This window comes from Notolepis coatsorum (genome assembly GCF_963971535.1).
Source record: "Notolepis coatsorum genome assembly, chromosome: 5".
NCBI classification, from domain to species: Eukaryota; Metazoa; Chordata; class Actinopteri; order Aulopiformes; family Paralepididae; genus Notolepis; species Notolepis coatsorum.
The window spans coordinates 200272587-200299946 of record NC_140169.1 but is presented as its reverse complement, the minus strand read 5'-3'; the positions used below and the strand labels follow the sequence as shown (position 1 = coordinate 200299946).

Here is a 27360-nt window from a genome sequence, read left to right as displayed (position 1 = left end):
TGTGCCCCAGGACAGTTCAGTCAGTATGTTCTTCCTGTGTCCCAGGACAGTTCAGTCAGTATGTTCTTCCTGTGCCCCAGGACAGTTCAGTCAGTATGTTCTTCCTGTGCCCCAGGACAGTTCAGTTAGTATGTTCTTCCTGAGGACAGTTCAGTCAGTATGTTCTTCCTGTGCCCCAGGACAGTTCAGTCAGTATGTTCTTCCTGAGGACACTTCAGTTAGTATGTTCTTCCTGTGCCCCAGGACAGTTCAGTCAGTATGTTCTTCCTGTGCCCCAGGACAGTTCAGTCAGTATGTTCTTCCTGAGGACAGTTCAGTCAGTATGTTCTTCCTGTGCCCCAGGACAGTTCAGTCAGTATGTTCTTCCTGTGCCCCAGGACAGTTCAGTTAGTATGTTCTTCCTGTGTCCCAGGACAGTTCAGTCAGTATGTTCTTCCTGTGCCCCAGGACAGTTCAGTCAGTATGTTCTTCCTGTGCCCCAGGACAGTTCAGTTAGTATGTTCTTCCTGAGGACAGTTCAGTCAGTATGTTCTTCCTGTGCCCCAGGACAGTTCAGTTAGTATGTTCTTCCTGTGCCCCAGGACAGTTCAGTCAGTATGTTCTTCCTGTGCCCCAGGACAGTTCAGTTAGTATGTTCTTCCTGTGCCCCAGGACAGTTCAGTCAGTATGTTCTTCCTGAGGACAGTTCAGTCAGTATGTTCTTCCTGAGGACAGTTCAGTCAGTATGTTCTTCCTGTGCCCCAGGACAGTTCAGTTAGTATGTTCTTCCTGTGCCCCAGGACAGTTCAGTTAGTATGTTCTTCCTGTGCCCCAGGACAGTTCAGTCAGTATGTTCTTCCTGTGTCCCAGGACAGTTCAGTCAGTATGTTCTTCCTGTGCCCCAGGACAGTTCAGTTAGTATGTTCTTCCTGAGGACAGTTCAGTCAGTATGTTCTTCCTGTGCCCCAGGACAGTTCAGTTAGTATGTTCTTCCTGTGCCCCAGGACAGTTCAGTCAGTATGTTCTTCCTGTGCCCCAGGACAGTTCAGTTAGTATGTTCTTCCTGTGCCCCAGGACAGTTCAGTCAGTATGTTCTTCCTGAGGACAGTTCAGTCAGTATGTTCTTCCTGAGGACAGTTCAGTCAGTATGTTCTTCCTGTGCCCCAGGACAGTTCAGTTAGTATGTTCTTCCTGAGGACAGTTCAGTCAGTATGTTCTTCCTGTGCCCCAGGACAGTTCAGTCAGTATGTTCTTCCTGTGCCCCAGGACAGTTCAGTCAGTATGTTCTTCCTGTGCCCCAGGACAGTTCAGTCAGTATGTTCTTCCTGTGCCCCAGGACAGTTCAGTTAGTATGTTCTTCCTGAGGACAGTTCAGTCAGTATGTTCTTCCTGTGCCCCAGGACAGTTCAGTTAGTATGTTCTTCCTGTGCCCCAGGACAGTTCAGTTAGTATGTTCTTCCTGAGGACAGTTCAGTCAGTATGTTCTTCCTGTGCCCCAGGACAGTTCAGTTAGTATGTTCTTCCTGTGTCCCAGGACAGTTCAGTCAGTATGTTCTTCCTGAGGACAGTTCAGTCAGTATGTTCTTCCTGAGGACAGTTCAGTCAGTATGTTCTTCCTGTGCCCCAGGACAGTTCAGTTAGTATGTTCTTCCTGAGGACAGTTCAGTCAGTATGTTCTTCCTGAGGACAGTTCAGTCAGTATGTTCTTCCTGAGGACAGTTCAGTCAGTATGTTCTTCCTGTGCCCCAGGACAGTTCAGTTAGTATGTTCTTCCTGTGTCCCAGGACAGTTCAGTCAGTATGTTCTTCCTGAGGACAGTTCAGTCAGTATGTTCTTCCTGAGGACAGTTCAGTCAGTATGTTCTTCCTGTGCCCCAGGACAGTTCAGTCAGTATGTTCTTCCTGTGTCCCAGGACAGTTCAGTCAGTATGTTCTTCCTGTGCCCCAGGACAGTTCAGTCAGTATGTTCTTCCTGTGCCCCAGGACAGTTCAGTTAGTATGTTCTTCCTGAGGACAGTTCAGTCAGTATGTTCTTCCTGTGTCCCAGGACAGTTCAGTCAGTATGTTCTTCCTGAGGACAGTTCAGTCAGTATGTTCTTCCTGTGCCCCAGGACAGTTCAGTTAGTATGTTCTTCCTGTGCCCCAGGACAGTTCAGTTAGTATGTTCTTCCTGAGGACAGTTCAGTCAGTATGTTCTTCCTGTGCCCCAGGACAGTTCAGTCAGTATGTTCTCCCTGAGGACAGTTCAGTCAGTATGTTCTTCCTGTGCCCCAGGACAGTTCAGTCAGTATGTTCTTCCTGTGCCCCAGGACAGTTCAGTTAGTATGTTCTTCCTGTGTCCCAGGACAGTTCAGTCAGTATGTTCTTCCTGTGTCCCAGGACAGTTCAGTCAGTATGTTCTTCCTGAGGACAGTTCAGTCAGTATGTTCTTCCTGTGCCCCAGGACAGTTCAGTCAGTATGTTCTTCCTGTGCCCCAGGACAGTTCAGTCAGTATGTTCTTCCTGTGCCCCAGGACAGTTCAGTTAGTATGTTCTTCCTGAGGACAGTTCAGTCAGTATGTTCTTCCTGTGCCCCAGGACAGTTCAGTTAGTATGTTCTTCCTGTGCCCCAGGACAGTTCAGTTAGTATGTTCTTCCTGTGTCCCAGGACAGTTCAGTCAGTATGTTCTCCCTGTGCCCCAGGACAGTTCAGTCAGTATGTTCTTCCTGTGCCCCAGGACAGTTCAGTCAGTATGTTCTTCCTGTGCCCCAGGACAGTTCAGTTAGTATGTTCTTCCTGTGCCCCAGGACAGTTCAGTCAGTATGTTCTTCCTGTGCCCCAGGACAGTTCAGTTAGTATGTTCTTCCTGTGTCCCAGGACAGTTCAGTTAGTATGTTCTTCCTGTGTCCCAGGACAGTTCAGTCAGTATGTTCTTCCTGAGGACAGTTCAGTCAGTATGTTCTTCCTGAGGACAGTTCAGTCAGTATGTTCTTCCTGTGCCCCAGGACAGTTCAGTTAGTATGTTCTTCCTGTGTCCCAGGACAGTTCAGTCAGTATGTTCTTCCTGTGCCCCAGGACAGTTCAGTCAGTATGTTCTTCCTGTGCCCAAGGACAGTTCAGTCAGTATGTTCTTCCTGTGCCCCAGGACAGTTCAGTCAGTATGTTCTTCCTGAGGACACTTCAGTCAGTATGTTCTTCCTGTGCCCCAGGACAGTTCAGTCAGTATGTTCTTCCTGTGCCCCAGGACAGTTCAGTCAGTATGTTCTTCCTGTGCCCCAGGACAGTTCAGTCAGTATGTTCTTCCTGAGGACAGTTCAGTCAGTATGTTCTTCCTGTGCCCCAGGACAGTTCAGTCAGTATGTTCTTCCTGAGGACAGTTCAGTCAGTATGTTCTTCCTGTGCCCCAGGACAGTTCAGTCAGTATGTTCTTCCTGAGGACACTTCAGTCAGTATGTTCTTCCTGTGCCCCAGGACAGTTCAGTTAGTATGTTCTTCCTGAGGACAGTTCAGTCAGTATGTTCTTCCTGTGTCCCAGGACAGTTCAGTCAGTATGTTCTTCCTGAGGACAGTTCAGTCAGTATGTTCTTCCTGTGTCCCAGGACAGTTCAGTCAGTATGTTCTTCCTGAGGACAGTTCAGTCAGTATGTTCTTCCTGAGGACAGTTCAGTCAGTATGTTCTTCCTGTGCCCCAGGACAGTTCAGTTAGTATGTTCTTCCTGTGCCCCAGGACAGTTCAGTCAGTATGTTCTTCCTGTGCCCCAGGACAGTTCAGTTAGTATGTTCTTCCTGAGGACAGTTCAGTCAGTATGTTCTCCCTGTGCCCCAGGACAGTTCAGTCAGTCAGTATGTTCTTCCTGTGCCCCAGGACAGTTCAGTCAGTATGTTCTTCCTGTGTCCCAGGACAGTTCAGTCAGTATGTTCTTCCTGTGCCCCAGGACAGTTCAGTCAGTATGTTCTTCCTGTGCCCCAGGACAGTTCAGTTAGTATGTTCTTCCTGAGGACAGTTCAGTCAGTATGTTCTTCCTGTGCCCCAGGACAGTTCAGTCAGTATGTTCTTCCTGAGGACACTTCAGTTAGTATGTTCTTCCTGTGCCCCAGGACAGTTCAGTCAGTATGTTCTTCCTGTGCCCCAGGACAGTTCAGTCAGTATGTTCTTCCTGAGGACAGTTCAGTCAGTATGTTCTTCCTGTGCCCCAGGACAGTTCAGTCAGTATGTTCTTCCTGTGCCCCAGGACAGTTCAGTTAGTATGTTCTTCCTGTGTCCCAGGACAGTTCAGTCAGTATGTTCTTCCTGTGCCCCAGGACAGTTCAGTCAGTATGTTCTTCCTGTGCCCCAGGACAGTTCAGTTAGTATGTTCTTCCTGAGGACAGTTCAGTCAGTATGTTCTTCCTGTGCCCCAGGACAGTTCAGTTAGTATGTTCTTCCTGTGCCCCAGGACAGTTCAGTCAGTATGTTCTTCCTGTGCCCCAGGACAGTTCAGTTAGTATGTTCTTCCTGTGCCCCAGGACAGTTCAGTCAGTATGTTCTTCCTGAGGACAGTTCAGTCAGTATGTTCTTCCTGAGGACAGTTCAGTCAGTATGTTCTTCCTGTGCCCCAGGACAGTTCAGTTAGTATGTTCTTCCTGTGCCCCAGGACAGTTCAGTTAGTATGTTCTTCCTGTGCCCCAGGACAGTTCAGTCAGTATGTTCTTCCTGTGTCCCAGGACAGTTCAGTCAGTATGTTCTTCCTGTGCCCCAGGACAGTTCAGTTAGTATGTTCTTCCTGAGGACAGTTCAGTCAGTATGTTCTTCCTGTGCCCCAGGACAGTTCAGTTAGTATGTTCTTCCTGTGCCCCAGGACAGTTCAGTCAGTATGTTCTTCCTGTGCCCCAGGACAGTTCAGTTAGTATGTTCTTCCTGTGCCCCAGGACAGTTCAGTCAGTATGTTCTTCCTGAGGACAGTTCAGTCAGTATGTTCTTCCTGAGGACAGTTCAGTCAGTATGTTCTTCCTGTGCCCCAGGACAGTTCAGTTAGTATGTTCTTCCTGAGGACAGTTCAGTCAGTATGTTCTTCCTGTGCCCCAGGACAGTTCAGTCAGTATGTTCTTCCTGTGCCCCAGGACAGTTCAGTCAGTATGTTCTTCCTGTGCCCCAGGACAGTTCAGTCAGTATGTTCTTCCTGTGCCCCAGGACAGTTCAGTTAGTATGTTCTTCCTGAGGACAGTTCAGTCAGTATGTTCTTCCTGTGCCCCAGGACAGTTCAGTTAGTATGTTCTTCCTGTGCCCCAGGACAGTTCAGTTAGTATGTTCTTCCTGAGGACAGTTCAGTCAGTATGTTCTTCCTGTGCCCCAGGACAGTTCAGTTAGTATGTTCTTCCTGTGTCCCAGGACAGTTCAGTCAGTATGTTCTTCCTGAGGACAGTTCAGTCAGTATGTTCTTCCTGAGGACAGTTCAGTCAGTATGTTCTTCCTGTGCCCCAGGACAGTTCAGTTAGTATGTTCTTCCTGAGGACAGTTCAGTCAGTATGTTCTTCCTGAGGACAGTTCAGTCAGTATGTTCTTCCTGAGGACAGTTCAGTCAGTATGTTCTTCCTGTGCCCCAGGACAGTTCAGTTAGTATGTTCTTCCTGTGTCCCAGGACAGTTCAGTCAGTATGTTCTTCCTGAGGACAGTTCAGTCAGTATGTTCTTCCTGAGGACAGTTCAGTCAGTATGTTCTTCCTGTGCCCCAGGACAGTTCAGTCAGTATGTTCTTCCTGTGTCCCAGGACAGTTCAGTCAGTATGTTCTTCCTGTGCCCCAGGACAGTTCAGTCAGTATGTTCTTCCTGTGCCCCAGGACAGTTCAGTTAGTATGTTCTTCCTGAGGACAGTTCAGTCAGTATGTTCTTCCTGTGCCCCAGGACAGTTCAGTTAGTATGTTCTTCCTGTGTCCCAGGACAGTTCAGTCAGTATGTTCTTCCTGTGCCCCAGGACAGTTCAGTTAGTATGTTCTTCCTGTGTCCCAGGACAGTTCAGTCAGTATGTTCTTCCTGAGGACAGTTCAGTCAGTATGTTCTTCCTGTGCCCCAGGACAGTTCAGTTAGTATGTTCTTCCTGTGCCCCAGGACAGTTCAGTTAGTATGTTCTTCCTGAGGACAGTTCAGTCAGTATGTTCTTCCTGTGCCCCAGGACAGTTCAGTCAGTATGTTCTCCCTGAGGACAGTTCAGTCAGTATGTTCTTCCTGTGCCCCAGGACAGTTCAGTCAGTATGTTCTTCCTGTGCCCCAGGACAGTTCAGTTAGTATGTTCTTCCTGTGTCCCAGGACAGTTCAGTCAGTATGTTCTTCCTGTGTCCCAGGACAGTTCAGTCAGTATGTTCTTCCTGAGGACAGTTCAGTCAGTATGTTCTTCCTGTGCCCCAGGACAGTTCAGTCAGTATGTTCTTCCTGTGCCCCAGGACAGTTCAGTCAGTATGTTCTTCCTGTGCCCCAGGACAGTTCAGTCAGTATGTTCTTCCTGAGGACAGTTCAGTCAGTATGTTCTTCCTGTGCCCCAGGACAGTTCAGTTAGTATGTTCTTCCTGTGTCCCAGGACAGTTCAGTCAGTATGTTCTTCCTGTGCCCCAGGACAGTTCAGTCAGTATGTTCTTCCTGTGTCCCAGGACAGTTCAGTCAGTATGTTCTTCCTGAGGACAGTTCAGTCAGTATGTTCTCCCTGTGCCCCAGGACAGTTCAGTTAGTATGTTCTTCCTGTGCCCCAGGACAGTTCAGTCAGTATGTTCTTCCTGTGCCCCAGGACAGTTCAGTCAGTATGTTCTTCCTGAGGACAGTTCAGTCAGTATGTTCTTCCTGAGGACAGTTCAGTCAGTATGTTCTTCCTGTGCCCCAGGACAGTTCAGTTAGTATGTTCTTCCTGTGTCCCAAGACAGTTCAGTCAGTATGTTCTTCCTGTGCCCCAGGACAGTTCAGTCAGTATGTTCTTCCTGTGTCCCAGGACAGTTCAGTCAGTATGTTCTCCCTGTGCCCCAGGACAGTTCAGTCAGTATGTTCTTCCTGTGTCCCAGGACAGTTCAGTCAGTATGTTCTCCCTGTGCCCCAGGACAGTTCAGTTAGTATGTTCTTCCTGTGCCCCAGGACAGTTCAGTTAGTATGTTCTTCCTGAGGACAGTTCAGTCAGTATGTTCTTCCTGAGGACAGTTCAGTCAGTATGTTCTTCCTGAGGACAGTTCAGTCAGTATGTTCTTCCTGTGCCCCAGGACAGTTCAGTCAGTATGTTCTTCCTGAGGACAGTTCAGTCAGTATGTTCTTCCTGTGCCCCAGGACAGTTCAGTCAGTATGTTCTTCCTGTGCCCCAGGACAGTTCAGTTAGTATGTTCTTCCTGTGTCCCAGGACAGTTCAGTCAGTATGTTCTTCCTGTGCCCCAGGACAGTTCAGTCAGTATGTTCTTCCTGTGCCCCAGGACAGTTCAGTCAGTATGTTCTTCCTGAGGACAGTTCAGTCAGTATGTTCTTCCTGTGCCCCAGGACAGTTCAGTCAGTATGTTCTTCCTGTGCCCCAGGACAGTTCAGTCAGTATGTTCTTCCTGTGCCCCAGGACAGTTCAGTCAGTATGTTCTTCCTGAGGACAGTTCAGTCAGTATGTTCTTCCTGTGCCCCAGGACAGTTCAGTCATTATGTTCTTCCTGTGTCCCAGGACAGTTCAGTCAGTATGTTCTCCCTGTGCCCCAGGACAGTTCAGTCAGTATGTTCTTCCTGTGCCCCAGGACAGTTCAGTCAGTATGTTCTTCCTGTGCCCCAGGACAGTTCAGTTAGTATGTTCTTCCTGTGCCCCAGGACAGTTCAGTCAGTATGTTCTTCCTGAGGACAGTTCAGTCAGTATGTTCTTCCTGTGCCCCAGGACAGTTCAGTCAGTATGTTCTTCCTGAGGACAGTTCAGTCAGTATGTTCTTCCTGTGCCCCAGGACAGTTCAGTCAGTATGTTCTTCCTGTGCCCCAGGACAGTTCAGTTAGTATGTTCTTCCTGAGGACAGTTCAGTCAGTATGTTCTTCCTGTGCCCCAGGACAGTTCAGTTAGTATGTTCTTCCTGTGCCCCAGGACAGTTCAGTTAGTATGTTCTTCCTGTGTCCCAGGACAGTTCAGTCAGTATGTTCTCCCTGTGCCCCAGGACAGTTCAGTCAGTATGTTCTTCCTGTGCCCCAGGACAGTTCAGTCAGTATGTTCTTCCTGTGCCCCAGGACAGTTCAGTTAATAATAATAATAATAATTCATTTAATTTATATAGCGCTTCTCAATAACCCGAAGTCGCTGACAGTAGTCGGGAGCAGGGGTACAAACAAAGAGGCGAAAGCAAAGAAACAAAACAAAACAACAAAGAAACAAAAACAAAGGAACATGAAACCATGGGGGGAACGGGGGAGACAGCCTGGTGGCACAAAAAAAAGACTAGAGACATATCGATCAGGTTGGAGGGGAGGGGGGGGTTTAGGGGTGGGGGGGGTTGAAGGCAAGGGAGAACAGGTGGGTTTTGAGGCGAGCTTTGAAGGTGGAGAGTGTAGGGGAGTCTCTGATGGACTGGGGGAGGGAGTTCCAGAGTCGGGGTTCAGTGCGAGAGAAGGCCCGATCTCCGAAGTTTTTGAGCTTGGATGTCGGGACAGTGAGGGAGGCAGTGGAGGAGGACCGGAGGGAACGGGTTGGGCGGTAGGGGAGAAGGAGATCAGTCAGGTAGGGGGGGGCCAGGCTGTGGAGGGCTTTGAAGGTGAGGAGTAGTGTTTTAAAGTTAATGCGGTGTTTGATCGGGAGCCAGTGGAGGGAGTGGAGGACAGGAGTGATGTGTTCGCGGGACCGGGTGTTGGTGAGGAGGCGGGCGGCTGAATTTTGGACCATTTGCAGTTTATGGAGGGAGCGGGAGGTGATACCAGTGAGTTAGTATGTTCTTCCTGTGCCCCAGGACAGTTCAGTCAGTATGTTCTTCCTGTGCCCCAGGACAGTTCAGTTAGTATGTTCTTCCTGTGTCCCAGGACAGTTCAGTTAGTATGTTCTTCCTGTGTCCCAGGACAGTTCAGTCAGTATGTTCTTCCTGAGGACAGTTCAGTCAGTATGTTCTTCCTGAGGACAGTTCAGTCAGTATGTTCTTCCTGTGCCCCAGGACAGTTCAGTTAGTATGTTCTTCCTGTGTCCCAGGACAGTTCAGTCAGTATGTTCTTCCTGTGCCCCAGGACAGTTCAGTCAGTATGTTCTTCCTGTGCCCCAGGACAGTTCAGTCAGTATGTTCTTCCTGTGCCCCAGGACAGTTCAGTCAGTATGTTCTTCCTGAGGACACTTCAGTCAGTATGTTCTTCCTGTGCCCCAGGACAGTTCAGTCAGTATGTTCTTCCTGTGCCCCAGGACAGTTCAGTCAGTATGTTCTTCCTGTGCCCCAGGACAGTTCAGTCAGTATGTTCTTCCTGAGGACAGTTCAGTCAGTATGTTCTTCCTGTGCCCCAGGACAGTTCAGTCAGTATGTTCTTCCTGAGGACAGTTCAGTCAGTATGTTCTTCCTGTGCCCCAGGACAGTTCAGTCAGTATGTTCTTCCTGAGGACACTTCAGTCAGTATGTTCTTCCTGTGCCCCAGGACAGTTCAGTTAGTATGTTCTTCCTGAGGACAGTTCAGTCAGTATGTTCTTCCTGTGTCCCAGGACAGTTCAGTCAGTATGTTCTTCCTGAGGACAGTTCAGTCAGTATGTTCTTCCTGTGTCCCAGGACAGTTCAGTCAGTATGTTCTTCCTGAGGACAGTTCAGTCAGTATGTTCTTCCTGAGGACAGTTCAGTCAGTATGTTCTTCCTGTGCCCCAGGACAGTTCAGTTAGTATGTTCTTCCTGTGTCCCAGGACAGTTCAGTCAGTATGTTCTTCCTGTGCCCCAGGACAGTTCAGTCAGTATGTTCTTCCTGTGCCCCAGGACAGTTCAGTTAGTATGTTCTTCCTGAGGACAGTTCAGTCAGTATGTTCTCCCTGTGCCCCAGGACAGTTCAGTCAGTCAGTATGTTCTTCCTGTGCCCCAGGACAGTTCAGTCAGTATGTTCTTCCTGTGTCCCAGGACAGTTCAGTCAGTATGTTCTTCCTGTGCCCCAGGACAGTTCAGTCAGTATGTTCTTCCTGTGCCCCAGGACAGTTCAGTTAGTATGTTCTTCCTGAGGACAGTTCAGTCAGTATGTTCTTCCTGTGCCCCAGGACAGTTCAGTCAGTATGTTCTTCCTGAGGACACTTCAGTTAGTATGTTCTTCCTGTGCCCCAGGACAGTTCAGTCAGTATGTTCTTCCTGTGCCCCAGGACAGTTCAGTCAGTATGTTCTTCCTGAGGACAGTTCAGTCAGTATGTTCTTCCTGTGCCCCAGGACAGTTCAGTCAGTATGTTCTTCCTGTGCCCCAGGACAGTTCAGTTAGTATGTTCTTCCTGTGTCCCAGGACAGTTCAGTCAGTATGTTCTTCCTGTGCCCCAGGACAGTTCAGTCAGTATGTTCTTCCTGTGCCCCAGGACAGTTCAGTTAGTATGTTCTTCCTGAGGACAGTTCAGTCAGTATGTTCTTCCTGTGCCCCAGGACAGTTCAGTTAGTATGTTCTTCCTGTGCCCCAGGACAGTTCAGTCAGTATGTTCTTCCTGTGCCCCAGGACAGTTCAGTTAGTATGTTCTTCCTGTGCCCCAGGACAGTTCAGTCAGTATGTTCTTCCTGAGGACAGTTCAGTCAGTATGTTCTTCCTGAGGACAGTTCAGTCAGTATGTTCTTCCTGTGCCCCAGGACAGTTCAGTTAGTATGTTCTTCCTGTGCCCCAGGACAGTTCAGTTAGTATGTTCTTCCTGTGCCCCAGGACAGTTCAGTCAGTATGTTCTTCCTGTGTCCCAGGACAGTTCAGTCAGTATGTTCTTCCTGTGCCCCAGGACAGTTCAGTTAGTATGTTCTTCCTGAGGACAGTTCAGTCAGTATGTTCTTCCTGTGCCCCAGGACAGTTCAGTTAGTATGTTCTTCCTGTGCCCCAGGACAGTTCAGTCAGTATGTTCTTCCTGTGCCCCAGGACAGTTCAGTTAGTATGTTCTTCCTGTGCCCCAGGACAGTTCAGTCAGTATGTTCTTCCTGAGGACAGTTCAGTCAGTATGTTCTTCCTGAGGACAGTTCAGTCAGTATGTTCTTCCTGTGCCCCAGGACAGTTCAGTTAGTATGTTCTTCCTGAGGACAGTTCAGTCAGTATGTTCTTCCTGTGCCCCAGGACAGTTCAGTCAGTATGTTCTTCCTGTGCCCCAGGACAGTTCAGTCAGTATGTTCTTCCTGTGCCCCAGGACAGTTCAGTCAGTATGTTCTTCCTGTGCCCCAGGACAGTTCAGTTAGTATGTTCTTCCTGAGGACAGTTCAGTCAGTATGTTCTTCCTGTGCCCCAGGACAGTTCAGTTAGTATGTTCTTCCTGTGCCCCAGGACAGTTCAGTTAGTATGTTCTTCCTGAGGACAGTTCAGTCAGTATGTTCTTCCTGTGCCCCAGGACAGTTCAGTTAGTATGTTCTTCCTGTGTCCCAGGACAGTTCAGTCAGTATGTTCTTCCTGAGGACAGTTCAGTCAGTATGTTCTTCCTGAGGACAGTTCAGTCAGTATGTTCTTCCTGTGCCCCAGGACAGTTCAGTTAGTATGTTCTTCCTGAGGACAGTTCAGTCAGTATGTTCTTCCTGAGGACAGTTCAGTCAGTATGTTCTTCCTGTGCCCCAGGACAGTTCAGTTAGTATGTTCTTCCTGTGTCCCAGGACAGTTCAGTCAGTATGTTCTTCCTGAGGACAGTTCAGTCAGTATGTTCTTCCTGAGGACAGTTCAGTCAGTATGTTCTTCCTGTGCCCCAGGACAGTTCAGTCAGTATGTTCTTCCTGTGTCCCAGGACAGTTCAGTCAGTATGTTCTTCCTGTGCCCCAGGACAGTTCAGTCAGTATGTTCTTCCTGTGCCCCAGGACAGTTCAGTTAGTATGTTCTTCCTGAGGACAGCTCAGTCAGTATGTTCTTCCTGTGCCCCAGGACAGTTCAGTTAGTATGTTCTTCCTGTGTCCCAGGACAGTTCAGTCAGTATGTTCTTCCTGTGCCCCAGGACAGTTCAGTTAGTATGTTCTTCCTGTGTCCCAGGACAGTTCAGTCAGTATGTTCTTCCTGAGGACAGTTCAGTCAGTATGTTCTTCCTGTGCCCCAGGACAGTTCAGTTAGTATGTTCTTCCTGTGCCCCAGGACAGTTCAGTTAGTATGTTCTTCCTGAGGACAGTTCAGTCAGTATGTTCTTCCTGTGCCCCAGGACAGTTCAGTCAGTATGTTCTCCCTGAGGACAGTTCAGTCAGTATGTTCTTCCTGTGCCCCAGGACAGTTCAGTCAGTATGTTCTTCCTGTGCCCCAGGACAGTTCAGTTAGTATGTTCTTCCTGTGTCCCAGGACAGTTCAGTCAGTATGTTCTTCCTGTGTCCCAGGACAGTTCAGTCAGTATGTTCTTCCTGAGGACAGTTCAGTCAGTATGTTCTTCCTGTGCCCCAGGACAGTTCAGTCAGTATGTTCTTCCTGTGCCCCAGGACAGTTCAGTCAGTATGTTCTTCCTGTGCCCCAGGACAGTTCAGTCAGTATGTTCTTCCTGAGGACAGTTCAGTCAGTATGTTCTTCCTGTGCCCCAGGACAGTTCAGTTAGTATGTTCTTCCTGTGTCCCAGGACAGTTCAGTCAGTATGTTCTTCCTGTGCCCCAGGACAGTTCAGTCAGTATGTTCTTCCTGTGTCCCAGGACAGTTCAGTCAGTATGTTCTTCCTGAGGACAGTTCAGTCAGTATGTTCTCCCTGTGCCCCAGGACAGTTCAGTTAGTATGTTCTTCCTGTGCCCCAGGACAGTTCAGTCAGTATGTTCTTCCTGTGCCCCAGGACAGTTCAGTCAGTATGTTCTTCCTGAGGACAGTTCAGTCAGTATGTTCTTCCTGAGGACAGTTCAGTCAGTATGTTCTTCCTGTGCCCCAGGACAGTTCAGTTAGTATGTTCTTCCTGTGTCCCAAGACAGTTCAGTCAGTATGTTCTTCCTGTGCCCCAGGACAGTTCAGTCAGTATGTTCTTCCTGTGTCCCAGGACAGTTCAGTCAGTATGTTCTCCCTGTGCCCCAGGACAGTTCAGTCAGTATGTTCTTCCTGTGTCCCAGGACAGTTCAGTCAGTATGTTCTCCCTGTGCCCCAGGACAGTTCAGTTAGTATGTTCTTCCTGTGCCCCAGGACAGTTCAGTTAGTATGTTCTTCCTGAGGACAGTTCAGTCAGTATGTTCTTCCTGAGGACAGTTCAGTCAGTATGTTCTTCCTGAGGACAGTTCAGTCAGTATGTTCTTCCTGTGCCCCAGGACAGTTCAGTCAGTATGTTCTTCCTGAGGACAGTTCAGTCAGTATGTTCTTCCTGTGCCCCAGGACAGTTCAGTCAGTATGTTCTTCCTGTGCCCCAGGACAGTTCAGTTAGTATGTTCTTCCTGTGTCCCAGGACAGTTCAGTCAGTATGTTCTTCCTGTGCCCCAGGACAGTTCAGTCAGTATGTTCTTCCTGTGCCCCAGGACAGTTCAGTCAGTATGTTCTTCCTGAGGACAGTTCAGTCAGTATGTTCTTCCTGTGCCCCAGGACAGTTCAGTCAGTATGTTCTTCCTGTGCCCCAGGACAGTTCAGTCAGTATGTTCTTCCTGTGCCCCAGGACAGTTCAGTCAGTATGTTCTTCCTGAGGACAGTTCAGTCAGTATGTTCTTCCTGTGCCCCAGGACAGTTCAGTCAGTATGTTCTTCCTGTGCCCCAGGACAGTTCAGTCAGTATGTTCTTCCTGAGGACAGTTCAGTCAGTATGTTCTTCCTGTGCCCCAGGACAGTTCAGTCAGTATGTTCTTCCTGAGGACAGTTCAGTCAGTATGTTCTTCCTGTGCCCCAGGACAGTTCAGTCAGTATGTTCTTCCTGAGGACAGTTCAGTCAGTATGTTCTTCCTGAGGACAGTTCAGTCAGTATGTTCTTCCTGTGCCCCAGGACAGTTCAGTTAGTATGTTCTTCCTGTGTCCCAGGACAGTTCAGTCAGTATGTTCTTCCTGTGCCCCAGGACAGTTCAGTCAGTATGTTCTTCCTGTGCCCCAGGACAGTTCAGTCAGTATGTTCTTCCTGTGTCTCAGGACAGTTCAGTCAGTATGTTCTTCCTGTGCCCCAGGACAGTTCAGTCAGTATGTTCTTCCTGAGGACAGTTCAGTCAGTATGTTCTTCCTGTGCCCCAGGACAGTTCAGTCAGTATGTTCTTCCTGAGGACACTTCAGTCAGTATGTTCTTCCTGTGCCCCAGGACAGTTCAGTCAGTATGTTCTTCCTGTGCCCCAGGACAGTTCAGTCAGTATGTTCTTCCTGAGGACACTTCAGTCAGTATGTTCTTCCTGTGCCCCAGGACAGTTCAGTCAGTATGTTCTTCCTGAGGACACTTCAGTCAGTATGTTCTTCCTGTGCCCCAGGACAGTTCAGTCAGTATGTTCTTCCTGAGGCCAGTTCAGTCCAGGGTTAGAAAAAATAAAAAAAAATAAAGGGCTTTTTTTGCCCCCCTTAATTGATTTTCGGGGGCTTTTTTTTGTATTTCGGGGCACTGAATTTTTATGATGAAAATTAACATAAGGATTATAAAACATTGACACTTTTTTTTACAGTCTTCGTCCCTATGTTTGATAATGTAATGTTAATGTCTCCATATATAGGGCTCTACGCTAACCTTTTTCCCAAGGAGCACATGTGCTCCTAAATAAAATGTTAATAAATAAAATCTAAATAAAGATTTAGGAGCACACAAAGAAATTTAGGAGCACAGTGAAAATTGTTCAAGTAACAGAGTTTATTAACTATTTATCACATGCATATTATACTGTGCGTGTGCACACTATGAATTGAAAATGGGGGACCCTGATGTAAACAAGACGAAAGTCTTTCTCTGGTCTGCATCCCCTTAACAATTGTGTGTATTGAGCTGTACTGTATTGTACCCATTCTGCAATCTGTTAATAAAGTTTTCAATCAATCAAACGCAAAGGATATCGGTTGTCAAGCTGCTTTTGTATGTTGTAGTGTTGTTATGATACCAACATTTTGACTTTGATACAGATAGGAAAGGTAATGGAATATATTATTAGATGACAGAACATTGAAAATTCTTTATACAATTATTTAATTCATTATGAAATAGAAATTCCGTTTTTGGGTGCAACGTTTGTTGCAAGGAGCTAGGGAGGGGGGGACCGCTGCGTGTTACACACAACACGGAGAAATTTCCAAGCGTCTAGCTGCTTCGGTGCGTCGTTAACGTTAACGTCGGAAGAAATTCCCCACTAAGCCCTAAATTCAGAGCAGAGCAGTATCCTAATGACTTTTATGCTTCAGTCGATAAGGTGTTTTGCGAATTCTGTCAACATACCGTGGGGACTGGACCCGCAAAAACACGTGCGAATATCACTTCAAAAAACCATGTCAGCCGGATTCCTCGTCTCTCTTTTGCTCAAAATAAAAATGAATGGGCTTCATGGCTGGCTGATTTTTTTGCGTTGTCTGATTCTGAATGTATAACTTGCCTAAGCCGGTACCGTGACTTTGTTTTCGGGCGCTACTGTGATTGGACGTTTATGCGCCTTGTGTAATGTGGGACTATTAACAGCGGAGCTGTTTTGTAATCGTCACTCGTCTCGAGTAAATGATTTTTCCGGGTCGCGCACACACACATATTATTAGGGGCAAATACAAGGGAAATGCTCGCACTGTAGATCATATATATAATTATATATATAATTAGTAAACTGTCGGGGGCATTTTCTGCCCCCCTTAACTGATTTTCGAGGGCATTTTGTCCATTTTCAAGGGCATTTTGCCCCGAGCCCCCGTTAATTTCGAACCCTGGTTCAGTCAGTATGTTCTTCCTGTGCTCCAGGACAGTTCAGTCAGTATGTTCTTCCTGAGGACAGTTCAGTCAGTATGTTCTTCCTGTGCCCCAGGACAGTTCAGTCAGTCAGTATGTTCTTCCTGTGCCCCAGGACAGTTCAGTCAGTATGTTCTCCCTGTGTCCCAGGACAGTTCAGTCAGTATGTTCTTCCTGTGCCCCAGGACAGTTCAGTCAGTATGTTCTTCCTGTGCCCCAGGACAGTTCAGTCAGTATGTTCTTCCTGTGTCCCAGGACAGTTCAGTCAGTATGTTCTCCCTGTGCCCCAGGACAGTTCAGTCAGTATGTTCTTCCTGTGCCCCAGGACAGTTCAGTCAGTATGTTCTCCCTGTGCCCCAGGACAGTTCAGTCAGTATGTTCTTCCTGTGCCCCAGGACAGTTCAGTCAGTATGTTCTTCCTTTGCCCCAGGACAGTCCAGTCAGTATGTTCTTCCTGTGCCCCAGGACAGTTCAGTCAGTATGTTCTTCCTGTGCCCCAGGACAGTTCAGTCAGTATGTTCTTCCTGTGCCCCAGGACAGTCCAGTCAGTATGTTCTCCCTGTGCCCCAGGACAGTTCAGTCAGTATGTTCTTCCTGTGTCCCAGGACAGTTCAGTCAGTATGTTCTCCCTGTGCCCCAGGACAGTTCAGTCAGTATGTTCTTCCTGTGCCCCAGGACAGTTCAGTCAGTATGTTCTTCCTTTGCCCCAGGACAGTCCAGTCAGTATGTTCTTCCTGTGCCCCAGGACAGTTCAGTCAGTATGTTCTTCCTGTGCCCCAGGACAGTCCAGTCAGTATGTTCTTCCTGTGCCCCAGGACAGTTCAGTCAGTATGTTCTTCCTGTGCCCCAGGACAGTCCAGTCAGTATATGTGAACAACACAACTCTCTCCTAAACCTAGAAACCAGAGAGGATCCTTCAATCAGTGATGTCAAATCTGGGGCTGCTCCATAGACAATGAATGGGACACTGACTTTTATGAGGCCATACAATGTTTGTGTGAGCTCTTACACCCAAATGAGGTTTATTATTCTAGCATTGCTAGAAGGCCTGAACCAGAATTAAAACATTATTTAGTTGTAAGGGCTCACACAAACATTTAATGAGCTCACACGTTTAGCTGTCTATGGAGCAGCCCCAAATGTAATGTACAACCGAACCCAGTGACATCACTGATTTGAGGGTTCTCTAAAGATTTCTATCTTTTTAGGTGAGAATGGTGGTGCGTAATTAATTAGATACATTTTTTTAATCGCCTGACAGCACTAATATATATATATTTATTTTTTTATTTTTTTTTATTCCGATAATGGTTGAAGAAGTGCGTCTTTAGTCGACGGCGAAAGATTGGACGGGTTTCGGCTGTCCTAACTGGGGTGGGTAGTTCATTCCACCATTGTGGAGCTCGGATAGGAGTAGGTCTGAGGCGGCCAGACGATGCAGAGCGTAGGGGTCTTGAGGGTGTGTAGTTAGAGACCATTGACCGGAGGTAGGCGGGAGCGGTTCTACCCATTAATCACACACAGACGGCGGAGGCGACCACGCAAGGTGCCGACCTGCTCATCGGAAGCAATTAGGGGTTAAGTGTGTCTTGCTCAAGGACACTTCGACACGATGGCCGGGAGGAGTGGGAATCTAACCCGGGAACCCCCAGATTACACATGGATGGTTTTTACCCTTTAAACTCACCCCTCTGGTAGAAATACTGCCCTTTGAGCAAATCAAGGACACACTTGATTTGATTGATGTGTGTGTGTGTGTGTGTGTGTGTAGTTTGGCTGGGTGTCCTAAACTATTTGTGTTTCATTTAGGGATGCCCCGACCGTTATCGGCCGATAATCAGTATAAATATGCGATCGGTGATAATGTTTTATTTTCACCGATCGTCAAACCCGATCTCATTCGCTGTCGCTGAGTTCTGTCTCAGACACCGGTGGTGCGGCGTCTGCTCTCGAGTCCAGCCCCTCCCGCACGCATGTAAACACGGGTCTAGTCTAGTGAGACACGGGAGGACGGCGTGTCGGCGTCTCCCTGAGCTAACGTTAGCTTAGCTACCGTTACAAAATGACCCAGTCAACTATTCACTTTTAGTTTAATACATGATGAGGCATTGTCTAACCGAACGGTATCTAGCCGGCCAGCTACCGATAGCTCCTGACATCAACAAACGCTCCATCAAGTATAGTAGGTAGGTATGGTACCTGTTAGCTGTTAGCTGTTAGATCACGTTAGCGCAAGTTAGTTCACTGTTAAAAACAAAATGTCCCATTGAACTAAATAATTCACTGAGGCGTTGTATTAACGTTATATATCCGGCTAGCAGTAGCTACAGATGGCTCCTGATATCAATGTCTTATAACACTGATTCGATGCGTATTCGAGCTGAGGGCTTGCTGAGCACAGTTAAGTAACGTTATACCAATAGGGTCCAGGTGCAGCGCCGGAGAATCCTGGCCGTAGCTCGAGGCTACTCGAGTATAGGTGCAGCTACGGAGAATCCTGGCTGTAGCTGGAGGCTACTAGAGTACACACAGACACAGCTTGTTGCGTGGTGGCGATGTCTCGCAGATAATACAAGTACAAGTCTAATTATATAATATATATATTTTATATAAAAAAAAAATATTATATATATAAATTTAATTTCTTTTAATCAAAAACGATCGGTATCGGATCGGTATCGGCCGATATGTCTCACGACGATCGGTGATCGGTATCGGTGGCAAAAAACGTGATCGGGGCATCCCTAGTTTCATTACATGTATGTGCATGCTTACCAACTGTTTCGCCTGTTTTATTGCAACACTACCATTACCGACATCTCCAAGAAGGGAGATCCCCCCATGAACGCCGGCCCTTCTAAGGTTTCTCCCTTCCACATTGCCTGTGGTGCTTTTACCCTATTTCTAGGTTTTTAGTGAGTTTTTCCTTACCTTCGCGTGGGGTATGTCTGGAAGTGTTGCATTCATTTAATTTATTTTACATTTTATTTTGGACTTCATGGTGTTCTTGTTTTGTTCTTGACTTATTGTTATGTTGTCTTCTTGACTTGTTTAAAGAAGACGTGTCCGGCCCATGGGGACATCAACGTGTGTTGTCGGGGGGGCCTTACAAATACATTTGATTTGATTAGATAACGTTCTCGATGTCTCCACCAGGTCGAGAGCAGTTCCACGGCCTGGGCTCCATGTACTGTCGCGGCGCGGCGGCCGTCATCCTCACCTACGACGTCACCAACTGGCAGAGCCTGGCGGAGCTGGAGGAGCGCTTCCTGTCCCTGACCGACACCGCCAACCACGACTGCATCTACGCCATAGTGGGCAACAAGGCCGACCTCGCCGACCCCAAGGCCCGGGGGGGCGGAGTCCTCGAGGAACAAACCGGCGAGGCGGAGAGGCCTGCCCCCCCCACCCTCTGCCCCACCCCTCCGGCCTCCCCTCCCCCCGCCTCCTACTCCTCGTCGGGGGTCACGGCGCACAGGCAGGTGAGCCACGAGGATGCCGTGGCTCTGTACGGGAGGATCCTGCGCTACAAGGGCGTGGAGGAGACCGACAGGCTGCCCGCCGAGAGGCTGTGCTTCGAGACCAGCGCCAAGACGGGCTACAACGTGGACGGTCTGTTCGAGACGCTGTTCGACCTGGTGCTGCCCTCCATCCTCAGGAAGAGGAGCGAGAAGCAGGAGTCTCCCACGGTGGACCTGGAGGACGACAGGGGGGCCAGCAGCAGCAAGCGGGCCAGAGCCTCCTGTTGCTAGGGGCCAACGCCTCCTGTTGCTAGGGGCCAACGCCTCCTGTTGCTAGGGGCCAACGCCTCCTGTTGCTAGGGGCCAACGCCTCCTGTTGCTAGGGGCCAGAGCCTCCTGTTGCTAGGGGCCAGAGCCTCCTGTTGCTAGGGGCCAACGCCTCCTGTTGCTAGGGGCCAACGCCTCCTGTTGCTAGGGGCCAATGCCTCCTGTTGCTAGGGGCCAACGCCTCCTGTTGCTAGGGGCCAACGCCTCCTGTTGCTAGGGGCCAAAGCCTCCTGTTGCTAGGGGCCGACGCCTCCTGTTGCTAGGGGCTGACGCCTCCTGTTGCTAGGGGCTGACGCCTCCTGTTGCTAGGGGCCGACGCCTCCTGTTGCTAGGGGCCAACGCCTCCTGTTGCTAGGGGCCAACGCCTCCTGTTGCTATGGGCCAAAGACTCCTGTTGCTATGGGCCAACGCCTCCTGTTGCTAGGGGCCAACGCCTCCTGTTGCTAGGGGCCAACGCCTCCTGTTGCTAGGGGCCAACGGCTCCTGTTGCTATGGGCCAACGCCTCCTGTTGCTAGGGGCCAACGCCTCCTGTTGCTAGGGGCCAACGGCTCCTGTTGCTATGGGCCTACCTGTGGACACAGGGTGACGAAGGGCAATGACGAAAAGTAATTCTCTTGTTTCTTTTTGTTTTTTAATGACTACCTGTGAATTTGGACTGGTCACAGAAGAGATCCTGGGACCAGTCGACATAAGACTTTTTAATAATACCACATACATACACACAAACATGCACACTTTATGGCAATCAAAGCAACAATATATAGATATTTCTACACCAATGACTGGACTCTTGATACTGCACTTACGAGCCCAAAGATTTGTCTGTGAGCCGACAGACTACTGATTTACTTTCACGTTAGAAGTCGATCACTGTTTGTTTGTTAATGTTTTGGAATGGGAGTCTCACAAATGTAACTGTGGATTAACGTTCATTATTCCTCTTTACCGGGAGGCACATGGGGGTAACACATAGTCCTATTTTAAGGATTTAAATTGCATAGAAATCACACTTTTTTTCTTTTTGCTTTTGTATGTTCCGTTACTAGCTTTTATATTGATCCTTTACATTTCATTTGCACACGATCTGCACTGTTCAGTAAGTGTAAATCCTTTCAAATAGACATTGTAAATATCCTTGTTAAATTTTTACGTATGATAATAAAGATTTTTATTTTAAAGTGTGCCTGGCTGGTGTTGAGATTAGTTGGATTTTAAAACGCAACAATCAAGATGTATAACAAATGACATTTTAATTTGTTATATTCCAATCAATTTACAATACAATGAACTGTAGTGGGGGAGCAACATATTGACGTGAACGGAAGTGGGAACTCAAAATGGAGTAGGTGTTTATTTGGAATAACAGACCTTGACCTACTTTCTAGTTGTGTGTGAAAGACAACTCAAAAGCAGGATTGTTGACCAAAGCAAAGAATTGCAGCCAATCAAATCGGATCAGACCTTTGGTCGGAGTCGTTGACATTCTGTGCTGTTCAGACAGATAAACAAAAACTCAGCCAGGGGGGGGGGGGGGGTTACAGGGGAAAATTACAGTTTTGATAGAAAGTAAAAAGATGTATTCATAGCTCTCAGGAAAACAAAAATCAAGTTCATTCAGCTGATATAAATATAGGGGAGTGAATCAGTGCATCTTGTTTTGACCAAATGTTGTGTTTTGTAAGAGAACTGAAAGCTATGAAATATGACTGGGTTGATGTACATGTTTGTTACACATCGTATCATGAACTCAAAAGTGAGATTATTCATCATGTAAAAAACATTAATCGTTTAGAAGGAACAGTTTTTAGGGAAAGCAGAATACTGAGTGATGCAGACAAAAGTGTTATAACCTCTTTTTAACCCTTTCACTACCACACTACATAATGTTAACCCTTCACTACCACACTACAGACGGTTGTGTGGTAGTGAAAGAGTTAACCTGTAGTGTGGTAGTGAAAGGGTTAACCCTTTGTCGCGTGGCAGTGAAAGGGTTAACACCTCCAGCCAGACGACATTTACAATCGGTAGAGGTGCGATGTTAGTGGCGTTGGGTGGTAATACCTGAAGAAGAATGAAAAGAAACAACCATTCTGAGTATGTAGAATTCGAACAGTGCATACAGCGCACAGGCATCTGGTTTAGCTGTAGTTTATCGTGTTTTTTTTCATATCTGTTAGCTTGGTGTAACATAGGAGCTGAGGTAATAAGTTAAAAGAGTAAAGCACCATTTAAAACACATCGAACAAAAAAAACAACACTTTCTTTCCCCCCCCCCCCTCCATATCGCGCTGTTGACTTTTTCCATTTCTTATCAACGAGTGGAAAATCAGATCACACACAGTCCTTCAGTCTTTTTTTAAGCCAAAACGTTTTTGATGGTACAGGTTTAGAAGGTTCCCCCCGTGTTTATACACTGATCCGAGGTCATATTTGCCTCCTATTCAGATTGGTTTTAGTGGGACGAGGAGGGGAAGAGAAGGTTTGGCCCTCTGGAGCATTGGAGCAACCTCTCGCCCCCCCCCCGGGTAGTGCACTGCTGAAAACACAGAGTCAAAGGTGAGCTGTGTGACGTCCGCTCATCACAGGTTCTTCATGCAGACCTGGCAGCGGCTGATGCGTGAGAGGAGCTGGCCTGCTTTCAGGGTCTCTGACGTGGGCTCGCTCTGGAACGCCTGCTCTATGGAGGTCAGCCAGAAGCTCTGCTTGTTGGCGAAATAGTGGCAGGTGCCCTTGGCCCCGTTGCACTCGATGAAGGGCGTCGTGCGGAAGTCTTCCAGGCAGGAGCCGGGAGACGACAGGGACTGGCCTCCTCCTTCGTCCCCCGCCGCCGTGTGCTGCGAGGAAGAGGAAGAGGTGGTTGACAAAGAAATAGATATTGTCATTTTTTAGGGCTGAAACGTAAAAAACATTAAATTTTTTGAGAAGACACATTTTTTTTTGTTTTCTTGCTAAATGCAATTGTTTTTTTAAGGATATACAATACACTGCTTTTGGCTTTTGGAAAATATCTTGCAGACGGGAGGTTTCTCATCATCCAAAGTGAAATCAGAAAATCAAAAATTCTGCAGATAGGAGGTTTTGCGTTTCAGCCATCGATATATTTGTAATCTTGTAATCTTTATTTTAGTCATCTTATTTTATTCTATGCTAAATTTATTGTATTTTTATTATTGGAAGCTGCTATGGTCGAGGGACCACTATAAATAGAATTTCACTCTTCTTGCTGTAAAGTACTGAAATAAGTGACAATTAAGGAATCTGAATATTTGAAGCCTTCCGATCGCAGTAGTCGTATAGCAATCACGTAGCAATACATTTTGAAATGACTGACAATGATTTCAAAGATCATTATCTTAAAGAAACATATTTATACATATCACTATTGCACTATTTAAATTTGTTTTATTAGTCTATTTTAAAATGGCCATAGAATCAAACTGTAAACAAAGAGGCTTATTAGGATGTTGAATCCTAACGTGAAAAACGATGTGATTTAATGCTCTGTCTTACCTTGACTATTTTGTGCTTGTTTTATATGTCTGCACTTTATGCATTGATCTGCCAATTTTGTGGTCATTTTATACCTGTCTTTATACTGCTGTGAAGCACTTTGAGCTGCAATTCTTGTATGAAAGGTGCTATACAAATAAAGTTATTATTATTATGCTCATAATCTCACATATCCCCAAACTATAAACTCCTGTTCAGATCCAGTTGGTTTTAAAGTTATTGGATTAAACGAGTTGGAATATGTGATTTCATTATGATGTGACATATTCCAGGAAGTATTAAATACAGCTCATTGAAATTATGAAAATAAAAACCTTGAAGATCTTGCATATGACTTTCCAGGAAGTGTTATTCACTCACTAACGCCTTTTTTCATTGTCATTATTTCACAAAGCTGTATTTAATACTTCCAAGAATATGTGACATCATAATGACATCACACATTCCAACTCTTTCGCTGAATAACTTAAACCATTTTTTTTTTATAAATGTATTAAGACAGTACAAGTCGAACTTGAATTGTTAGAAAGGTCATTCCCCCGTCAAATCTTTATTCCCGAACGGTCGTAGGATGCTTGAAAAAGTTGTCATGGCGATGGCCATTAGTCTTTGGGAAAGTCTTCCTATGTTAGAATTTAGATTTGGGTTGAAAGAAAGGTCAATACATGTGAAGTTGTAATGCGACAGCAGTTGCTGCCCCCATGCTTGGTGGAATATAGACCGTTATGTGCCACTGAGTTGCCCCTTGGCTCATAATAGTCTCTGGTCATTGAATGATGAAGGTTTGTTGTCAAACGACTACTGTCGGCGCTGAGTGGGACCAGCGTTCTAAACGCTTGACTCGCTTCAATAGAATCCTGGGTCCCAGCACTGTCCTTTGGGCACTGGATTTCCACAAAGGAACATCATCAATGTCTAGACCAGCGGTTCTTAAACTACGGGTCGCGACCCAAAGTGGGGTTGTGCACATTGGCAAGTAAAAAAATAATTTGTTTTTATCCCAAATAAAATGGGGTTGTGGACTTGTGGTATAAAAAAGTTTGAGAACCCCTGGTCTAGACCTTTGTCTTAGTTTTTTTCCTGAAGACCTTGTGGTCACGCAGGAAGATTTAAGAACTCACCATGAGGAAGGAATAGCCTATCCACAGGCTGCGCCAGCCATGAGGACACTGAGGGATGGTGATGTCCTGGCTGTGGATCGCTATGGCAACAGACGGAGCCTCGCACACTGAGCAGCGGCTGATGTACGGTTTGATTTCCGTCTCCTCCACAGGCATCATGGGAATAGGTGCGGTGGTGGACAACCAGTACGACTTGTCGTTTCTGCTGGCATAGTAGCACACGTCTCCGGGGTTGCAGTACAGGAAGGGCATGGTGTTGAAGCGAGGGAGACAGGAGCCAGCGAGACCTGGGAGAGGACAACCAGTCAACAAACCAGATTATACTCAACAATACAAAACAACCGTATCACAAAACCAGTCAACCAGATTATACTCAACAATACAAAACCAGTCAACAAACCAGATTATACTCAACAATACAAAACCAGTCAACAAACCAGATTATACTCAACAATACAAAACCAGTCAACCAGATTATACTCAACAATACAAAACCAGTCAACAAACCAGATTATACTCAACAATACAAAACCAGTCAACAAACCAGATTATACTCAACAATACAAAACCAGTCAACAAACCAGATTATACTCAACAATACAAAACCAGTCAACCAGATTATACTCAACAATACAAAACCAGTCAACCAGATTATACTCAACAATACAAAACCAGTCAACAAACCAGATTATACTCAACAATACAAAACCAGTCAACAAACCAGATTATACTCAACAATACAAAACCAGTCAACAAACCAGATTATACTCAACAATACAAAACCAGTCAACCAGATTATACTCAACAATACAAAACCAGTCAACAAACCAGATTATACTCAACAATACAAAACCAGTCAACAAACCAGATTATACTCAACAATACAAAACCAGTCAACCAGATTATACTCAACAATACAAAACCAGTCAACAAACCAGATTATACTCAACAATACAAAACCAGTCAACAAACCAGATTATACTCAACAATACACAACCAGACAACAAACCAGATTATACTCAACAATACAAAACCAGTCAACAAACCAGATTATACTCAACAATACAAAACCAGTCAACAAACCAGATTATACTCAACAATACAAAACCAGTCAACAAACCAGATTATACTCAACAATACACAACCAGTCTACAAACCAGAGTATACTCAACAATACACAACCAGTCAACAAACCAGATTATACTCAACAATATAAAACAACCAGTCAACAGGCGGTCAGGTGGCATAACGGAGATTGCGTTCGTCACCAACCCCGGAGCGGCTGGATTCGCCTGTTCGCCTGTTCGAATCCAGCTCACAGCTCCGGGGTTGTCACCAGCTTGGCTGGCCGTTCACACTAATACAATTGGCAGTATTAGAGGGTGGGAGAAGCTGGCGGGGTGGACGCGGGTCGCGTGAATATTAAAGGCAACCAACTTGTGTTCGGCTTTTCTCTGATTGGCCGCGACCCCCCGCCCCCACGCGCAGGCAAGCGGCAGGCTGTCCCACGTCCCAAATGAAATCCAAGGAGCTAGCGGCAGCGCGGGCAACCAACTTGTGTACCAACCAACTTGTGTTCAGCTGCTGTTCCAACCAACTTGTGTTCAGCTGCGGTAGCAGTGGAGCGCTATGAAATGCGCTGAACTAGAAAGCGTAACGTTATTATGTTTCGCGTTTTTAACAACCAACTACCAGATTCACTCGTCACTGTACATCACGTCTGAAGTATAAACAAAGCCCATACAGTTATGAAATGCGCTGAGCCCATACAGTTATGAAATGCGCTGAACTAGAAAGCGTAACGTTATTATGTTTCGCGTTTTTAACAACCAACTACCAGATTCACTCGTCACTGTACATCACGTCTGAAGTATAAACAAAGCCCATACAATTTTTTAGATGAATGATTGTGGATATAATATAGAAAACACATCATTATGATATTGTCAGATGGCGCAAAATACAATGGTGAGTGAGAAATATATCTCCAGTGATAAAACCCAGTGCTCTATGTCTCTATGATACACAGCGTGGATGGGCTTTCAGAGGGAGAGGCATGCATGTACATAATTTCACCATAATCAAATACAGACATAATTGTGTGGCTTGACGCAGCAGCGGCGCACGGAAGCCGGGGATAAACCACCGCGTCGCCCCGCTGGCGCTTCAGCAGCCTCCACGGGCGAAATAACATATAACGTTACAGCGTACAGTTCCACACTGATGTACAGTGACACCCAGCAGAGTTTCTAGTTACAGTAGTGACGCGTGAATCGATAGTCCTAACAGTGTTTATTATTAAGAGTCAGATAGTCCGCACGCGCACAGTGTTTATAGTCCTAACAGTGTTTATTAGTAAGAGTCAGATAGTCCTAACAGTGTTTATTATTAATTAACGTCATAAACCACATATCCGTTGTAGAAGCCCTTCAATGACAGCGCTCTCATATTTTGCGAATGCATAAACTATATCTTAAATTATGGCTATGTGTCTAATATGGCTGTCGCTTATCAATGACTTCGCGACAGCCATATTAGACACTCACTGTACATCAGTGTGGAACTGTACGCTGTAACGTTATATGTTATTTCGCCCGTGGAGGCTGCTGAAGCGCCAGCGGGGCGACGCGGTGGTTTATCCCCGGCTTCCGTGCGCCGCCTGCGGCTTGACTCGGTTCAGCTCCAGCAGCAGCAGCGCTCCGTTGTAGGAAGCCCTTCAATGACAGCGCTCTCATATTTTGCGAATGCATAAACTATATCTTAAATTATGGCTATGTGTCTAATATGGCTGTCGCTTATCAATGACTTCGCGACAGCCATATTAGACACATCGCCATAATTTAAGATATAGTTTATGCATTCGCAAATATGAGAGCTCTGTCATTGAAGTGGGTGGTGGCAGTTACTAACAGTAGCGATTTTTATTGTTTTGTCATGACCAAACATAATCCCAACATAGATAGGAGGTGTACTGTATGTCAAATGTCGGTCATGTGGTGGAAGAGTTTAGTACAGTCACACAACAGAACACCAGTGTTTCTAGTAGATATGTTTATTAACACTTTGGGTGCCGGGAAACGCTTTACAGCGTCTTTCC

At 46.7% G+C, this 27360-nt stretch overlaps 2 protein-coding genes across 2 annotated transcripts in view; one reads left to right on the top strand and one right to left on the bottom strand.

The window, feature by feature from the left end:
* rab20 (RAB20, member RAS oncogene family) overlaps positions 1-20717 on the top strand; it is a 40292-nt gene extending 19575 nt beyond the window's left edge. The window contains exon 2 of the mRNA XM_084315107.1: positions 19000-20717. Coding sequence (XP_084171233.1) covers positions 19000-19595 — 596 coding nt within the window. The 3' untranslated portion in view covers positions 19596-20717. The remainder of the gene's footprint in view (positions 1-18999) is intronic.
* Positions 20718-20865: 148 nt separating this feature from the next.
* Positions 20866-27360, bottom strand: part of col4a2 (collagen, type IV, alpha 2) — a gene marked incomplete at its 5' end in the record, with an annotated part of 201665 nt that continues 195170 nt past the window's right edge. Inside the window, 2 exons of the mRNA XM_084314415.1 lie at positions 20866-22466; positions 24264-24550. Of these exons, the coding sequence (XP_084170541.1) occupies positions 22212-22466; positions 24264-24550 (542 nt within the window). The 3' untranslated portion in view covers positions 20866-22211. The remainder of the gene's footprint in view (positions 22467-24263; positions 24551-27360) is intronic.